The sequence below is a fragment of the Silurus aristotelis genome (genome assembly GCF_946808225.1).
Source record: "Silurus aristotelis genome assembly, chromosome: 23".
NCBI lineage: Eukaryota > Metazoa > Chordata > Actinopteri > Siluriformes > Siluridae > Silurus > Silurus aristotelis.
The window spans coordinates 11779383-11799598 of NC_139596.1; the positions used below are offsets into that span (position 1 = coordinate 11779383).

Sequence of the window (20216 nt, forward strand, 5' to 3'; positions counted from 1 at the left end):
TCCTGTTAAAGTGACCTGTGAGTGTATAGCAATAATCTTATCATTAAATGTTGCATACAGATAAAGAAACCACCAAACTCTCAGCAATGAAAATAACATGGCCAAGTCAAAATTAGTTGAACGGTCCATGAACTTCTGTCTCATTAGTGACCTTCAGATATTTACCCAGAATGTGCAGAATATGGAGTCATGCTGCAATCTCTTATGTTCCTTAGCTTCCCACACACAAACTTAAAGTCAAAAATGCATGCTAGCTTAGTGTTTATTTTAGAAAGAGAGACATTACTTCAACTATAGCCCTGGCCTATTTTTATATATAGTATAAATGTAAGTACGTAGTATAATAAATAGCTAAAAAAAAGTATAAAAGTAAGTACGTTGTAAATAAATAGCTAATAAACCAACTAGGTGCCTTATAATAGTCATTTAGGTGCAACTAACCTATTTCTGCATTTACATAGAATACACTTACAGTTCATTGGAGATGTACTTGTAACACTTTTTGCAGACAAGAAGGAACCAGACCATATTAGACTTCAACATCAAGACTCTAGAAGAGCTTAAGACAAGAAGACAAGATGTAGATAAACTAGTGAGTTGAGCAGTACTGCCTTGTCTCAAGAGAGTCATGGATGGACAAAGGCCACATAGTTCCCAAACAGTCCAGCCATGACTGGGTTTTTCCTTAACTTCACCTTCTGTCTTGATATCAGTGATTTCTCACTGCCTGATATGTATAGTACTCATTCTGTCACTGCTAAGGACCTTGAGAAAGTTCAAAAGTTGCTGAAGGAAACTATAACTTAGCCTGATCTAAAAATAGCATATGTTTTTAGCACTTTGCTGATTTTGCAGTATTAATGTGTGTACAGCCAATGAAACGCAAAGGTCACTACTGTTTTTTTGAAGGAAGATCAACTAGGGCACACAATGTGACAACAGTGCAGTGGAAGAAAATCACCAAATTCGTAGTTGCAATTTAGGAAATGTTAGAATCTTTTTGCCTTGCCTTGCTCTATGCATAAATCATGAACAAATGCAAAAAAAAAAAGAAAAAAAAATCCTATTTTTCATCAGGGCTATGCTAAACTATTTTACAAATATCGGCTTTGTTTATATATACAGAATTATATATAAATTGTGTCAATGTTATTTAAATGTTTCCAGCTGTCTGATATGAAGAAACAGCTGATATTCAGGAATTTTAGCACTTCTCGGCCAAAATAACTAGTTTATTTTCACAAACTGGCTGATGGAAAGGAGGTTCATGCCTGGCATCAAAGGTAACAAGAGCAAAAATGAGGTCATGCAGTTGCAAAGGGTGTGCCAAGAGAAAGACCAGCATTAGGAGATGCTGGGCGACACAGGGTCTATGCTGTGAACCTTCACACAACCTCATCAAAAACAAAAGGGGGAAGTGTCTCTGTGTGACTGGCCCCAAGTGACTTCCTGTTTGTGACTCCGCAGCCAAAAACAGAGCCAGATACCATGCTGTTCTGCAGTTTGGATAACAGTGGAGCGCCGCAGTCTTGCCGGGTGTCTCTCCACACGTCGTCTGTGGACGTTTGTAGGTGGAGCGTCACAATGCTGGGAAGCAGCTGGGCTCACTATAAAAGAGACAAGTGTGTGGGTCTGTGTGCAATCAGTAGTGGACCATAAACAAATGTTTTGTTGTGATATGTGATTATGGGACTTGTCACTCACTGGCATGATATGACATTCGATCAGGTCGCTTTTTTTTTTTTTTTTTTTTTTTTTTTTTACATCATTCATTCATTATCATAGATTCATTGTTTTAAACATTAGGCAAGCCACAGAGTATTGTCTAATGAATGTGAGGGGTTGTGGATTGTGGTGGAAAAGCAGGATGCATAAATCAATTGTTGATTCACTGAGGAAGCTATAACGCTACAATAGAACCACAATGGGACATTGTACCCATTTCAGGTGGTCACGAAAGGTTTTTTTTTTTTTTTTAAACACTAAAAGTACTATTCACTTTAACAAATGAATATTACTTTAAAATATTTTGTCTAACCTCAGTTTAGCAAGAAAGTGATGAGTCACTAGCAAATAATCACTTTTCAGTTACAACTAAGGATGTATCATAGTAGCATATTGCTCTGGAATATTCTTTCAGGAAATTCTTTCACTGTATAACATTTCAAGTTGGTTCAAATTGAAAAAAGGGAAAGTACACCTTAAAAATGTAAGAAAACTCAGCTTGAAAATGAAAAAGTTTAAAGAATAGTCAAGATGCTAAATTATTTATAATTACTTAATAATATAATAATTATCCGTTTTATATATATATATATATATATATATATATATGTTCTATCATGTTTTATCTCTCTCTCTCTCTCTCTCTCTCTCTCTCTCTATATATATATATATATATATTTTTATATATATATATATATATATATATATATATATATATATATATATATATATATATATATATATATATATACACACACACACACACATACACATATATAATCCAAAATTTGTCCACACATACACATATATAATCCAAAATTTGTCAGTAATGATGACTAAAGTTAAACAAAAGCATAATTTAACATACACTGGTTCTATCATGTTTTATAGTGAAGTCTTATACAGTTTTAAGTGGTTTTCCTAAAAAAATAAAATAAGTTTATTTAATTAAATAAAATTTGATTTTGTAATGAAACTATTACAAAGTCAGAAACATAGTCCTTTTACTGTACATATATATCTGCATTTGCTCAGAATTGGTCTTGAGATCCTCCAGCACTGCTCGACTGGTACCACCTTCTCTCAGAATGAGAGCTAAGTATACTTCAGGGGTCTTCTCTGTTCTGGCACCGAGGTGGTGGAATGAACTTCCCCTAGATGTCCATACAGTGGAGTGGACCTGCCTCTTCCTGAAACACTTAAATTAGCACTTTCCAAGTTTGCTTTGTAGAAATCAAGAGTTATATTTATATTAAGTTTGTAATCTTGCGTACCACTGTATATTTATTCATTGCTAGAGACTCAAAGCACTTTTGTACGTCGCTCTGGATAAGGGCGTCTGCTAAATGTTGCAAATGTAAATGTAAATGTCTTGTTAGGATTGGTGTAGTAAAGCTTGATGCGTGTATGTATAGTATAGTATACAGTACAAGTAATCCAGTATGCCAGTGCAAAAAATAAAAACACTAAATGAATACTACAGTGAAACCAACCAAAAATAATAGTACAATCAAAAGGAAACTAATATAAAAATAATAAAAAAACACAGTTCATCTAATAATATCACAATTATTTTTGCCAAATGTACTAATGTAAACACACAATTAATAAATGCATGGGATATGTATGAATCTACTTGAAGTTGCTGTATAGTTACACTTTTAACCCACAGTGAATTTTTGTCTGGGTTTATAGGCTTTAAAGCAGCGTGTTAAGTGTTAAGTTAAGTGTTAAGTTTAGGAGTCTAACTTCAATTAGTGTTTCCTAAAAACTCTGCTAACAAGCCATGCCTACTAACAAGCCAATCAGTCTATAGATTCTTGTCCCAAGTGGTTTTAGTCCTGGCTTATTTGATGTGTTGTTTTTTGCAAGAATTCAAATCTTTTGTACATATAAAAGCTCTTATGACCCCAGGTCTCTAAAGTGTGAGGTGATTAGTGGTGATTTTTCAATTTTGTGGACATGTTGTGTGGCAAACTTTCTCATACTCATTCACTTTAGTGTTAAAAATTCACTTTAGTGTTAAATTCATTTAAATGCAAGGAAAACAAGAATTAAATACTAAGAAAAAAAAAACAATTAAATGCAACATAAACAACACGTGTCAAATGAAATACTTAATGTTTATGCTATTTTTTATATATAGCATGCACCCGTATGGATTTCTTATAATAAATGAGCTCTTTGTTTGAGATTTGTAAGTTGTTGAAGATTTTTTATCCACATCCTTCCTCTCTGCTTTACTGAAATTGCTTTTCCTTTTGCTTCTTAGTTTTCTAAGTTGCATAGAGTCTCTGGTCCAAACCATTCTAAACAGCAGATAAATAACAAGCCAAATTTGAAAGTATTTCTTTACTCTAATCCAATGTTTTATTTACAGCCTAGGCTTTATGTTCTAAGCTTCAAATAACTAGGGTCAGGTTATCATCTCTTTTATGGTACTGCTCTGGTCAGTGTTACCTTGCATTACAAGAGAGTCTGTCCAATGAAGTTTTACATATTCAGCTCTACTGATGGTAATGTTTCAATCTGCATATGTAGAAGACCACAACCCTTCCACCCATGGACCAATCAGCCAAACGAGCCAGGGCTAATGTACCTGATGATAATAATAAAGCTGTGTTGCTAATGGATAGGGACTGTCCAGGGATATGCCCCAACATGTCTCGAGGCAACATCTGCTGTGGTCTCTAGTAACTCTAGTAACTCCTGCTAAACTGACAGTAAAAAAGTAAAAGCATTTAAAAAGGTTTTTCTGTTTACTTTGTTGTATCCAAAATAGCACCATAACCTGCATGTTTAAGTTTAGTTTTCAGAATATGTTTCATAATAATTAAACAGCCCAAGTTTATCAATCAGGCAGTACACAATGAACAATAACGTGGAATTTAGCTGGCTAGAGAAAAAATCTGGATCATGGCAAAGCTTCTTTTTTTTGTTTTTGCAATGGTATCTTGTTGGAGAACGTGTCAATATTCCTTATCTTTTTTATGAATTGGGAGTTACTTGTTTTCTAATCTTTCCCTTCTTTTACCCTTATCTGTTTATTTTCCAAGAATCTCAGAGGATGGACAATTAACTCTGTTCTGTTAAGTTATAAAAAGTAAAACAATCCTCGATCAGCACTACATGTTTGGCATATGTAGCCCACAAGATGACAGACGATTGACAATCAGAAATAAACACCTCACATAAAAACTGAAAAAGGACAGCCAGTCCTGTGGGGAAAATCTTTTCTATTGCACATGAACATATGTTCATCCTGAGACATTTGCCTGTCAAGCATAACTCTTTCTTTAAGACTTCTGCCTCAAGAAAATATCATTTTAAAGACTTTGACAATGCAAAGGTAAAAAATCATTCATATTGTTTGTTGGACCCTGCAGATCTAACCTTTTAAATAAACAAGTGTGTTTTTTTTTTAAATGTAATACATTCATATTTTGTTACAGCACTTTCAGAAGTAGGAGCCTGGCAGAAAATACATTTGTTGTTTGACCTTGCTCTTGCAGCAGATGTTGTGATTATTTCACAGAAGAAGAATGTCTGTGTTGTTTCAATGCAGCTGGGAATCTGATTCTTTTTTAAAATGCTAATTTTATATGGTGTCTAATCACTTTCATATAACTATCTTCAACAGTTAGTAACAGATGTCTGGGGAGCAAAAGTAGAGAAAAAATGGATACCTAAGAAAAAGTATAGTGTCAAAATTGACCTCATTTAAAAACATTGCAAAAAATGATACTTGAGATACTTTTAACCAGTTGTTAAATAATTTAAGTGATTTTACCCCGAAACTTAGTCTTTTTCTTTCAGATTTTTTTGCAGTCTCAGATTGGTAAATATTTATCAAGACAAATAACTAGCTAGGTTGCCATTCATAAAATTATATTATTCATTCCTGACTCTAATGCATGGAAGATCTAAATAAAAATGTAAGAAATTCAAAGAGTGTGCTTTTTTCATTGAAATATAAGCGATATTTATTTTTAGTTAGATTCTAGTGCAGCAGAAAGAAATGTACAATGATTATATAATATCTGATGGGGGATAATTTGTAGGTGACAGTAAAACAGAGTGGATGGATTTAAAGCGAATGGATTGCTTTAATTATTTTATTAAAGGATCAACTTATTGGTAGATGCAGATGGGAAGACATTCCATGTCTTAAAGCTATTTTGAGTCAGTGATGTACATGGCCGCAGCAGCAACGTGAATTTAGAGGACCATATTTCCTTCTGAGGCCCCAAACAAAGGGTTAACCATTAAATTGAATACCTCAGTTAAAATTTACTTTTAAAGACAATGTGTGCTACGACACACAACACAGCAAAGTGAGACTGCAGTTACAAATAGGATGCCTGTTCTCACACTTCTGTTCCCAGTGTGCAGTGTGAGAGCTGTTTCTGCATGTCTGTACACAGTTCTAATTATCTCCCTATCACGGGTACCGCCTCCACTATGAAACTCTTTTTTCCAAGCCTTCAGGTCACACTGCCTCCAGAGATGTTTCCCACACTGCCTGCAGTTACCTGCGGTTTCTTTGGCACCTACTTACACAAACACACACCATGAGGAAATGGTGCCAATTCGAAGTACTAAACGAATCAAGACGGGAAATCCAGCCTTGGGGTGTTGAAACTGCTTGTCACACCTTGCACTTACTCAAATAAGAAAGCGTTATAAATTATATAGACTATTACTTCATAAAGAGCAGCAGTTTCCTTTAAATAATAGGTGCATTGTGGCTAATATAAGGCATAAACAATGATCTTCTGTGCAATTGAATTCTTAAATATTGGTTAGTACACAGCATTTATAGATAGAGAAACCCATATTATGGAAAAGATGTTATCATTTTGACTTCATGTATATTAAAACTACATAAAAGTCCGAACAATTCAAATGTTGACATTGCAACTAAATGAATGTGCAGAACCGCTTTCTTCAGTTGCTTAATTGTCTTCAATGAAGCTTTTACTTAAGGTATTAGCCTTGAAGATTAAGCAAATAGAGGTTGGGCTCTGTCTGACTCTCTGTTTGCTGATAAACTGAAACTTTCCTTTGTCAGTCAGCATTTTCCATCACATAAATTGTGATTCATCTGTTCTTGAATTTTGCTGTACACACAAAATTGAATCAGATATTTTAACTGTGATCTAAACACAAAGTTCTTTTATGTTTTGAGTTGGTCAAGGGATTTTGACGATGTAGTCTATTAATTTTGTGTATGAAATATAGCATGCACAGTGCTTAAACTATTTTTGAGGTAGGCAACTGAACTGTGTGCAGACTAAAAAGGTTATCTACAGTAAAAGTCTGTATATGATACCTGTCGGGATATTTGAGGCATTCTAGAGCATTATGAACAATTTTTTTTATCACTTTATGAACTTTCTGCTGCACCTATGCTTCTCATGTGTCAGGAAAGCATAGCTTGAGGGTCCATAATATATTCTATTTTACAAAATAGTGGAAATGAAAACCCAATATAATGAAGTATATATAATTTATTATTGAATTTTAATATTATCTTGTTTAAGTAGGCCTATGAAATATGTCTTATCAGGAAGTTTCTGGAATAAAATGCAAGTTAAATAATGGGGTCATTATCTGAATAGTGGTATTGTGTTCATAAATGTGCTCTGAGGGAATCTTTGACCTTTTGATTTTCTTTCTTTCTTTCTTTCTTTCTTTCTTTCTTTCTTTCTTTCTTTCTTTCTTTCTTTCTTTCTTTCTTTCTTTCTTTCTTTCTTTCTTTCTTTCTTTCTTTCCAGTTAAGTTTGACTGTTCTAAATCATTTGAAACCGCATTAATTGTGGTTCGTTTTTTGTTTTGTTTACACTGTATGTCCAGTGATCACGTGACAAGCATACTCCGATGCTACCTTCTCCACGTGTGCGGTTTTGGAGCAAATATGTGAATTTCCCGCTTCTGCGTTTTCAACGGTTCGACACGCGTGAAAGGGGCGTGGTTTTCCCACTGTCTCAGCCTGTGCGCGCGCGCGTGTGTGTGTGTGTGTGTGTGTGTGTGTGTGTGTGGAAGGCGATGAGTCGGAGGGAGCTTTGAATCCCATTCAGTGCCACTACTAAGGCGAGGTCACACACGCGCAGAGTTTGCGGTGCTGCGTGGACAGGAAGAAAAGCGCCATATCTGGATATATTTCTCTCTTTTCTCTACATTTTTACCCCTGCGAGCAAATGTTGGATCTATGTTAACGCGCGGATTCGTACAGCTCCATAAGAAGGAATGCATCTTTTCCTCGTGAAACTGATTGGTGTGATTTCGCTGATTGCTCTGACACAGGGTAAGACGACGCACACTGTATGTGCCATGCATTCAGCTGCTAACAACAACAACAACAAAAAAAAAACCCAAAATATCTGTAACTTTCCACGATTATGGCGTGTGCACGGAAAAAAGAGGAAATGGAAATCGACAAATTTGAGTAGAAACCCACTTGTTGCGTTCAGGATGAAAGTGAATGAGGGCTGATAGCTGATAGCAAAACTCTTTAAATGCACAATAATAGAAGCTCCACTGGCATGCAATATAACAATCTCATTGAAAATATAATAAAATAGTTTTTTAGCACTTTGTACTGCCGACATCCTTTTGAGCAACAGGTGAGTCAAAGGAAATCACATAACGGTGCGCGAGCGCGCTTCAGCTCCAAAAGACATGGTGTAAGATTTACCATAACACACAACTCTTATAGCACACAGTGCTTCTTAATATCTTATTCATAACCAAAAAATTATAAAAGTATCTAATAACCCACTAGATATTAATAATATCAATAATGACAAAGAGTTTAAAAACCGCGCGCGCGTGTGTGTGTGTGTGTGTGTGTGTGTGTGTGTGTGTGTGTGTTGGGGGGGGGGGGGATTTGTTGATCATTTGTCAAAATGCAAAAAGAAGCAAAAGTACTTGCAAGTATTTTACCGTTCTGTAAGTTTAATATGTCTTTCATTTGGAAACATGGACATACAGATACAGTGTACAAAAAAGATTTGAAGAAATTAAATTAAATAAATAAATTACAATTTAAAATCTATCTATCTATCTATCTATCTATCTATCTATCTATCTATCTATCTATCTATCTATCTATCTATCTCAGATAGATAGATAGACTGCTTTAGCACAGTTCAGTAAAGTTTCACAGAAATGCTTTAGCAGGTCTGTGTGAATGGCCAAAAATAGCCTCATTCTGGAGAGTGCTGTGTTCAGACTTTCCTGCCACCAGACATCTCTTTAAGGTCTTAAGAGTTACACTTTTACCTCATCCCTCTTTTCTCTCCCTGGGGTTTCTCTCCATTTGGTTTTGTTTTCTCTCCAACATGCTGAAAGTATTCGTTTACTTATAAATATAATTTCATTATAACTCAGGGCAAAATCAATATGATTGTGTCTTATGTCTCCTTTTTCTTAACCAAGCTTGGGAATTTGGCATGTATCTGAAATGTAGTCATCGTTCCAGTTTGTTCTCTTGCTGACATTCCTCTGCTTTATAGGTCTGAAATGTTCTGAGAAATGCCAAAACGGAGGTTCGTGCGTGGCTACTGTTGATGGAAGAGGAGAATGCAAGTGAGTACGAATCTCAAGAAGTATTCAAAACATGAGCACGAAATCTTTTAGTTGTATCACTCTAATACTGGACCTCTTGCTTGATGTGTTTAATGAGTAGACTTGCTGAAATATGGTGGAATTTGACAGAAAAATATAAAAATATACAATATAGTGAAATACTATAATAATTTACCAGGTTATTGTTAATAAAAATTTGGGGTTTTATTATCTTTTGTTTCTGCAGAATGCATTTTCACATAGATATAGTGTAAATTTAAAATGATTTAATAAATAAATGCATAAATACCGCTTAATAAATCCAGTGCCTTACCTGACACTGAAAAGATCACGTTTTTGAAATGCTTACGCACTTTCTCGAAGAGAAAACATGGTCTACACTAGCCAATGAATGGGATGATGTTGAAGAAGGGAGGGGAATTTGGCTTTCTCTTGTCATGCTGTTTGTGCCTCTTCTCTAACAGAAGTCTCAGAGACGCTCTAAGCCCCAAATCTTGTTTCTCATTTCTTTTATGAAACGACAGCTGGGGTTTGCCAGAAACTCAGCATCCATTGTTCTCCCATCTAGATTAATTCTGTGTGACTAATCTGTGTCAGGCTTCCGAGAATGCCTATAGCCCCCCCCTCAACATGCCCTTGTCCCCGCTTGGGTGTTTTGTCCTATTTTGAATGGCTATGCTTTGATTTATATTAGAGGCACAGATGGCAGCAGAGTGTAATTGGACTGGATGTTTTCATAATTGGCAACAATGGAGCCGAGACCTATAAAAAGCAAACCTCCTAGAGCACATACCTTCACTCTCCTGAATAGAATGAGTGAAAAGAAAGTTGTTATGAAATTGCTGTGGATTTATTAACGGAGGCTAACATTTGATTGTTCTTTTTTTTTTTTTCCTATTGTTGCGCAATTGAGATACAAACATTGGATTGAGTTTCAGGGAGTTTGGCCGAGTACAGCAGTGTCTTCTTTCTCGTTATCAGCAAGTTATCAGCGTGACTGGTTTGAAATAGGGACTGCGGCAATGTTTGCGGCATCCTTTAGAGGGCCATTCTCTCACAGGGCCATGCTGGCATGGGGCCACGTCTTAATTCTGTCTGGCAGCCTCCCTGCCGCAGTCGATTCACAAAGCGACCATTGTGGTCAGATACCCTTAGACTCCTCTAATTAAGCACAGAGATAGGACGAGGGCTGCTCTTCCCGCCCTAAGATACTCGGTTAACATGTCCGCTGCCTTTTGTGAAAAATTTGAGTGCACAGAGTGGACAGGCCTCTGAGTCTGCAGCATGTCTGTTCAGCTTTTGCAGGCAGCAGGTTCACAGGTCAGTTTTGACCACCCCATGTTGCTATCAAATGACTCCATTGTGCAAGCCATGAATATGCTTGGGGACAGTAATTACGTCCATAGCATTTGGTTTAGCTTCAGTGTGTGGGCAAGTGAATGTTTGTTGGAATTTGACATAGAAAGTTTGTCTTTGCTGTAGTTGCGGATCACATTTGGTAATAATCAAATTGAAGTAGAGGAAGAGGCTTTAAGTTTGACAGCTTCATGGCATGCTTGTTCTATAAAACTAACCACATTCAAACATTTGGCAAGTTCTTACAGTTCCTAAACATGTGATTTAGCTTATTTCCCCCCGGTAGCCTGTATGATGTGTGCGACAAATTGTTCTGACACTTGCTTAAAGGGTTCATAAAGGGAATAGAACCCAGCACAGGGATGAGGTTTTGCTAATGGCTGTTTTGATCATACAACTTATGAGCATCTTGCTGCATTTTCCAGACAAAAACACCTTTGTGAAGCTTAGAAACTAATCATTCTCATACAGATGCTTCTTTTCTTTAGCAAAACCAAGATTTTTGTCTGTGCTGTAATATGCTGTGTCTTTAAAGCCAGATTTGTACAACATTGTAGAGATATAGAGGTCAAACTGTGCCTGGAATGCAAATCTGAGGCTCATTTTCTGATGCTTAGAGAGGCAGCGCTACCTCAGAAGCCTGGACAAACATATATGTCTGCTTTGCTAAGAGCAATGAAAAGCAGCTACCAGAGCTGGATTCTGCAGCAGTGGACAGAGAAGAAATTACTGGACCAACGATCTTAGTCTGATAAGGTAATTACAGATGCAGGGGTTCAAGAGGTTGTTGAAGATCCTCAACTTAAGGAACACCTGACACCTCAAAAAGCTAACCAGGCTTCTGCTCTTTAGAGTGAAAAGCTTTCCTCAGCAATGATGAAGTCTCACTCCAGACTGGATAAGGGTTAATGTTTTTAGAAGGCTGGTGGATCTACTGCACAGCAGATGCCACTTCTGAAGTTAAATGATAAAGCCTTTTTAAAGATCTGTGCTGCCTGTGTAAGACCAAGTAAATGTCATCTGGTGAAACCGATGGGTAACTACCAAAGTTAACTACTGTTTGAAAGTGCAATTAAAAAAGTAATACAGTATTATACACAGCTCCAAAATATAAATCCTACATTGAGTTTACTTCATTTACATTATTTCAGATTTCTCCACAAATTACACGAAGACTTAACACAATCCAAATATGAGGCTTTCTGACTCGAACCCCAACACTAACTTGAGCAAGTGATTCTTAAAAATAAATAGGAAAAATGGGAAAACCAATGTCATAAAAAAAAGCTTTATTTCAATACCTTATTTAAAAAATGTTTCATTGACTTGATTTCTTTTGTCTAGACTAATCTATGCATGGAAAATAGAACATAATAGAACAACTATTTAAATATACAGGTATTGTTATATTAATAGCTCAGCTGGCAGGCCTAACTGGCCTTTGTGTTGGATGAATGAATATGCATATGGCTCAATTTCACTTTAAAACTATTTTTCTGTTATGTAACATATTACTTATAATACTTTTGTAGACATGATAACCGAGCGGTTTGGTGTCACTTTAAAAAAATCATTTCATCAAGTAATAGACAAATATATTAACAGTAGAAACTTAGAACGGTCTTAGAACGTAACCCTTGCAAGTTCCACTGAGTTCCACTGAGGACCACTGTATATATATATATATATATATATATATATATATATATATATATATATACGAATAAATATAAGGGCTGTCAGTCAATTAAAATATTTCATCTTGATTAATTGTATGATTGTCATAAGTTAACTCGTGATTAATCACAACCTAATCACACATTTTTTCGGTTCTAAATGTACCTTAAATTATTACATTTTTAAGTTTTGCTGTATGTGTGCATCATAGCAGATTTTGGTGTTTGATTGATGGCGCATCAGTAAAACAAATGTGTAATGATAGAAAATTATTTTTAGATGGAGGTTTTTTTTTTTTTATCTTAGTAAAGAAAGGACATTGTGAATAACTGTGTGTTGCATTGAAGGTTTTCATTTAGCCTCTTTTATGTTTATTTATATTTTATTAAAAATAGTCAATCAGAATTGGTCGCTGCATCAAATTAGTGCTGTCAAAATGAATTTGCAATAACGTGTTATTAACAGGTTAATTTTGACAGCCAGGCTGAGGTTTGCCACTGAGTACATGCATTTGTATTTACACTGATTTAACACTAATGCTAGCAATTTTAGCTACAGCCAGATCATAACTTTCTGTTATGACGTAGCGTGTACATGACACACTTATACATATCTCAAAACCACAGGTGATACTATCACCAATCTGTGATATTTAAGAGGCACAATAGACCAATGTCATGTTTCAAATGATTTCACAAGTATAATAAATTATTTTATCACATGCTTCACTGCAACCCTGTCCAGGGTAAAAGGTTCTGTTAAAGGATAATTAAATGATTGTTAGCATAAATCATATTACAAATGTGTAAGGGTTAAACAGTTATATTTTAGTGTTTGACATTTTGTAAAAAGGTACATAGAAGTCTACAAAAACAGACATGATCCCCTGGCCCTATACTTGATGCATGTTTTTTTTTTAAAGGCACATTGTTGAAAAGGCAAGCAAGTAAGCAGCTGTTAAAATATGTCTGTACATTTTTAACCTGTATATGTTTGTTTAATATCACTACACAAAGTCAAGTCAAGTCAAGTTTATTTGTATAGCGCCTTTTCACAATAGACATTGTCTCAAAGCAGCTTTACAGAAATCAACAGTCAAGGTAAATGGTGTGTATTTATCCCTGATGAGCAGCCATGGCAACTGTGGCAAGGAAAAACTCCCTTAGATGTTATGAGGAAGAAACCTTGAGAGGAACCCGATTTAAAAGGGGAACCCATCCTCATTTGGGTGGCATCAAGAGTTTGATCATAAATCTTTCAACAACACTGGAACACTGGAGAGTGAGAACTTACATGAGCACTGGAGTATAAGATTATTAGTAAATGTTCTTTCTACAGTCTTTGGTATAAAAGTAGGAGCTACTGAGCTCATTTGTGATCATCACAGATCCTGCATCAGCTTCTCCATGCCAGAGCCTTTAAACACTCCAGGAGGTCCAATGTCAAACTCCATACATGCAGTGGGATCCAATTGGCACTGGTACGTCTCTAGATGGTTCAGGATGTTTGCGAGTTTGGCATCTACTTCTTTAAAGTCCATAATCTTCATGAGGTGGGACGTGACTGGAGCTGGCCAAACCTCAGGAAGCCTCGGGATGGGGATGGGGACAAAGGTGACTTTAAAGTAGAGGCATGTGTAAGTAAGCAAGCAAAACAGTGTCTATTTTGGTACATGGACAGCTAAGAAAAGTACTGTATGAAAGCAACCTCTTGTCTTTGCTCAATGCAAGCTTTGTTTACGGGTCAAGGATGAGTTCCTCTGTGCTCCCTTCTTCATTTATATACAGGAAATGCACTTCCAGGGCCAGGGAGGACTGAAAGGTTGAGACTATAAACATATCACTCAAGAAAGCAAATGTCTAAAACGAGGCACTAGTGTCGGAATTATGTAGCATATATGTTTTATCTTTTTGTTTCTTGATGTATACATGTGGAAAAAATGGTTACGCTTACATTGTGTTCTGTAGAACATTTTATCACACGTTCTCAAAGAGCCAAATGTGGTGGATTGAGTTTTGTATGCACAGCTGAGCAAGCAAAAAAATCATCCATGCTTTTTTTATTTGCTGCTTTTGACCTGAGCCATCTGTCTGTGGAACACTGCAATACATGCGATCACTATCAAGGTATTCATGCTTTTAGGTACCACACAATACATATCTACTGTCTGTGGTTTAAGCCATTCATCTGTAGCAGTGGCAGCTGCCTCAAGAAATACCACACACTGTTTCCAAATGCTGTGAAGCTATGTGAAAACGAAATGCTGCATTTTGGAAATAAAGCCTTCGTGCAAAATGTCCAAAGAAGTTATATGCCTGAGGTGGTTGTGAGGCACATGCGAAAACAGTAAGTTATTTCCCAGACTTGCAAAACCACCAGGCGAAGCACTCATTAGGTCAGTATAGAGTTTCTAATTCCTGCTTTTTGCTTGATCCCTGGGGTTGCTGACCTTTCCCATGGGGTCCTAAAGTTATAGGGATAAACAGGCATGTCTCTAATGAACACCAACAGATGTGGTCTTGGAAGATCAGGCATCCCGTAGTGATTACAGAGTTAGACAAGGGAGCCCAAAGCCATCGTTACCTAAAGATCAGACAAGGTGTTTAGACACCCAACTGCGGGAAATGAGGGTTTGAAGAGGGCTAGATGAGCTCAAAGGCATGAAAATACCAGGTTAGTATTAATGGCGCCACAATTACCTGTAGTTCATATCAATTTTTACAGTGTTTATCAGCATTGGTGAAGAAAACTGAACGTTGAGCACACATTTCCTCCCTATGTGAAAGGAGACGTTCAGCTGTGAAAGGAAATTCAAGTTAAAGTTTAACGCTGTGTGTGAGACAGAGCCTCTTCCACTGTACAACCTCAGGGTGGCAGATGGCAGATTGGGGCATGGGGGAGGAAACCCCCCCGTATCTCATCTGGTTAAGAGGTCAGGTGTCAGCAAAACATCTGCTCTGGCCTGACCGCACATTGCAGCACTGGCAAAGCCCTGTTATCATGGGCTACGGGTGGCCACATAGAAAACGAATCTCATCACATCTCAAAGGACAAAGATTTCGATTTGGTGCATAGGATTATTTGATTTACATCAATAGGGTCACTATGAGGTCAGACATTGCCAGATAAATCATGGTTGTTTGCGCCATGTCAAGTTTGTTCTGTTATTCTGAAAAACCTGTGTATGATTTGTGTTCAACCACAGCTATTTTCCATTACGCTCAAATGCCCTGTAATAATACAATTTTGACTGCATTTGGTCTCTAACCTGAAACATATTCTCTCTAAGTGTGCTTCACTGTCTCTCAAAGACAGATTTTGTGCTGACAAATTATTTGTCAAGGTTTTGCCAAGTTCAAGACCAAACCACCAACATTTTCTGCATATTAGCAGAATGTATGATGGGATGACTATGTGCGTTTATGTATTTTTTACTTTTGCAATTTCCATGAGGTGTGGTGCTGTTTGCCAGGCTGGGCAAGCTCCAGTGGAGTTTTTAAAGCTGGTGTGATTTTCACTTGGCTGTGGGAAGTGCGGCTGCCAGCAGACTCCACTGAGAAGTGCTGTCAGGGATGGGACGCAGGATGGGGCGAATTTTTTTCGTTACATTCCTTAATCACTAGGCTTTTCCCCTCACACTGTCTGCAAAAACCCTTAAACCAGCCATCAGATCAAAAATAATTCCATAAAAAAAATTAAGACTTTTTGTGTTTTGTGGAGCATAGAGTTCTGTGTTTTAAAGCTATTGACAAAGACGTTTATCAAACTATGAGCTTTCTTCTAAAGCTGACTCACAAACTGAGAATTTTGGAATTTGGATCGCCTAATACACCTCAAACTAGCTTTTCTAGCTTGACCTGGTTGTTTAGTTGTTTATCAGGAGACTTGCAGGAGATGGCATGAGCATTAACTATGAAAGATCCCTATTGGAAGTACACCCTCACCAAGGCTAGCGGCAGTAAATTGGCGGGAAGGAGTGTAAAAAGCGAGCCCTGGATCTGGGAATGAGCGAAGGAGAGAGAAGAGAGGCAGGGGAGGGAAAACAGAGGTTTGATAGCTGAAGGCTCACTCAGAAGGGATGCAGGCGACCAAACAGCGTTTAGGCTGGCCCTTGAATGGCGGCACGAACAATGGCCCTTCTCATGGAGCCTTTCAGCAGAGACACTATTCAGGGACTTTCAGCCTCAGCCATCATATTCCAGGAGGGAAGTGGAAAGTGGGGGAGTGTACCAGGACTAGCAGCTGTCGTGCTCTCATTAACATGCGCACCTGCTACCGAAGGCAGCTTCAGAAGGCCGGAGCATACTCTGCCCTGCAGGCTCCTGAGCACAGACCACCACTGTCCCTTCTACTACTGACAGCTTAAGGGCCTTGATTAAGGATTTAACAGCGATATCTTGGTGGAAATGGCATTTAAACTCTTCAACTTCTATTCAGTAGCACAAAGCCTAAAGCAGTGAAATACCTTGGCCACTTATTTGAGCAAGTCACAGGAACAGGAACATCCATATACGTGGGCAGGATCTGACAGTGAAAAAAGATAGAAAATGTAGCAGAAGCAGATGAAGTGCAGTTCTCTGATCTTAATGGGTCTACCAGACTTAACGGGTCTACCAGACTACTATTATTGGTTATCCAAACCCTGAAATAAATAGTAAAAACACTACTTCTTTGTTGTGATCAGAGACCAAACCACTGGAAATGTGTACTGCCTGCACTTAGGCAATATAGACAATACTTAGCTTTTTACCAGTGGTGTAGACTCAATGTTAGCGTAAGGTTGTTTCAACATTGGTGTAGTAAGGAAAAGCACCCTCTTTGTCACCCAGGATAATCAGACTAATGCGAATGCCCAAGCCGGCCCCTGTTACAAAGACTATTTGGCTCTTTTTTTTTTCTTTTTTTTTACAATGTTTGCTGTTCATTTCCTTTGTGCCTCTAGCTCTTGATTGATGCTGGGGATGAGCTTATACTGTAGAAGATTACACACTATTGAGGAGGTGGAAAGGGGGCTTTGAAGTCCTGATAATGTTAGCCAAGGGTTCAAAGACTCTGGTATAGGCTCTGCCTTGTCCTTTTAGTGAATAGATGGTAGAAAAAAGCTGAGGCATGCAGAAATGTTCTGCTAAGAGATGATGATTGGTGCTTTTCATGCAACAGTTTCAAACAGGATTAGAAGTACATGCCAGAATTTACAATGAGCTGAGTGGAATCTTGTTATATTAAACAAAAAATCTTTTTTTTTTTTCCCATTTCTGTGCTGAAAAGAGTTTTGTGAATGTTTTTTTTTTCATCTTTACTTTACAGTTATGTTTACGGTTTATTGTTCCAGAGTGCAACATTGTTTAAATAATTGCATTGTTTTATAGATGAGATTCATAATGGCAAACATTTAAATGAATTTCAAAGGTATGTTTACTATCAAAAAAGGCATATCAGTAGTGTAAATTCACAGCACAAGTACCTCAAGTAAACCACAAGTTTCTTGTGGTTTATATTTCATGCTCCATTGTTATTTTTATTATATCATGGCTTTGCACCAGCAATATTTTGCTGCCGCTAATGTGCTTTATTTAGCTTAGTGTTTTAGTATGTGTGAGTGTTTAGTGTGTGGATGTGGGAAACTGCAACCTCAGTGCCCATCTTCCATTTTGGTTTTAACCTCAATGACCATGTAATCACTTACTTTTCTCTTTTGTGGCTGTTTAGGGCTGCCTTCATAGCCACTGTTTACACTGTAGATTTCTGTCATCCAGATTTGTTAGACAACATAATTATCAGTGTTATAGTAGTAGTTTAGCAGTGGTTATGGTTAGCAGCCAAGAACTAATTTGAAAATCACACACAAAAAAAATAACAGTACAAACAAATAGTACATATCGTAGAGATTATCACTAAATTCTTGACTGTTTTTTAAGGTGTCCTGAAAAATATTTGGGCCCAACTTGTCAGTTGTCCAACCCCTGCCTGCCGAATCCCTGCTGGAATGGAGGCATTTGCCAGCCAAACATCCGTGACAACAAAGTGGACTACGTTTGTCGTTGTCCACTGGGTTACATGGATCCACGCTGCCTCACCCCCACTGACAACCCATGTCGGAGTTCCCCATGTGGGAATGGGGGGACGTGTGAGCTGACCAGTGTCCACACATTCAAATGCAAATGTCCGCCTGGGTGGACTGGTAAGAATATGTTATTTGAAGAAATTATAATTTTCTTTTGAAGTAAACCATTAATCTTCTGATTTTTACAGGTAAAAACTGCCAGCAGGCTGACCCTTGTGCCTCAAACCCTTGTGCCAACGGAGGTCAGTGCAGTCCATTTGATTCTCATTACATCTGCACCTGCACGCCCTTCTTCTCAGGCGAGACATGCAAACAAGATGTTAATGAGTGTGCTCAGATCCCATCTCCCTGCAAGAACGGCGGTGTCTGTGTGAATGAAGTGGGCACCTATCGATGCAACTGCCAAGCTGAGTACACAGGAAAACACTGTGAGACACTTTACCAGCCCTGCAACCCATCACCATGCCATCATGGCGGTACCTGTGTCCAGATCAGAGACAGAAACTACGAGTGTTCCTGTCTGCCAGGTAGGAAAGCACGATGTTATTTACATGTTGCCAATTTTTTCATTATTACCTAGCAAAATAAGATAACTATGAATTAGCAGTGTTCACTTTTTTCGGCTAATTTGTATGAATTGTGGGCAAGACAAATGATAGGAGCCATCTGTCACTGCCAAACACTGCCGGTAAAGATTTACAAGAGTTAACTGGCTTTTGTAATCACAGCGTAGTGTCAGTGTTTCCCACCAGTGTGGGACTTTGGCTAGGCTAGTTCTCCCAACATGTCCGTTCATCAGCATGATGTAAGCCAACACTGTGTGTGAACTGGTCAGCAGGAAAGCATTAGTGCTTATCATGAGGAAGTGTCTGAGGGACAATATCCTCACGGTGTTGTCTCTGGATTAAGAGAACATGGAAATGTAGGTCTTGCATACATACTCAAAAACTCTAATCGTTTTCCTTTAAGATGCCAATCTAAACCAAAGAAAACGTGCAAGAAGTGTGAATGAAAATGTGGTTGAGGAACACAATTGTTCAATACATCGTTACGCATGCGGTCTACTCCTTATTCTACAGATTATCATGCTTATTTGCATATCTCTTCTCTCTTTGCTCCTAGCTCGGTCATTAATGGTTTCATCATTAGTTATCTAACTTAATGAGTGACCAAGATTCAGAAAGCCTAAGATTGATGGTGAAATTGGGAAAATAAACTCATATCTAATTTAGATAGGCATAGTATAAAGCCATGTAGAACTCAAAACAGCAACAAAGGTAGATAGCATGTAGGCTTTATCCACTTTCATTAATTCATCAATAGGCCTAACATAAGTAACAATTTATGCTCAACATCTGAGATAATTACACACCTGTATATATATATATATATATATATATATATATATATATATATATATATATATATATATATATATAAATAACACAATGACAATTTCATTTTAACGGCACTAATTTTATTAACTCATGATTAATGCAGCATGCATTTCTGTTTGAATATATAAATAAATATAAAAGAGGTGAAATTAAAAACCTCAATGCAACACACATTTATTCACGACGTCCTTTTTTTACTCAGATATAAAAAGAAATATTAAACTCCAGCGGCAAACTTATTTTTTATGCATACACATTTTTTTCTTATATATCACTTATACGGGGATATAAATGACAGGAATGTTTTATAACTGCTGTTAATTTCAAAGGAAACTGTGGTTGTCAGTTGACTCTGTTCACTCTGTCGTCTCTGTCTTGAGACCTGGGACTGACATGCTTCCCAGAAT

The 20216-nt window shown here is 37.3% G+C and overlaps 1 protein-coding gene across 1 annotated transcript in view; it reads left to right on the forward strand.

Moving 5' to 3' along the window:
• The first annotated feature begins 7731 nt into the window (after positions 1-7731).
• Positions 7732-20216, forward strand: part of notch1b (notch receptor 1b) — a 35817-nt gene continuing 23332 nt past the window's right edge. The window contains exons 1-4 of the mRNA XM_083527608.1: positions 7732-8032; positions 9243-9315; positions 18267-18529; positions 18601-18939. Coding sequence (XP_083383734.1) covers positions 7975-8032; positions 9243-9315; positions 18267-18529; positions 18601-18939 — 733 coding nt within the window. The 5' untranslated portion in view covers positions 7732-7974. The remainder of the gene's footprint in view (positions 8033-9242; positions 9316-18266; positions 18530-18600; positions 18940-20216) is intronic.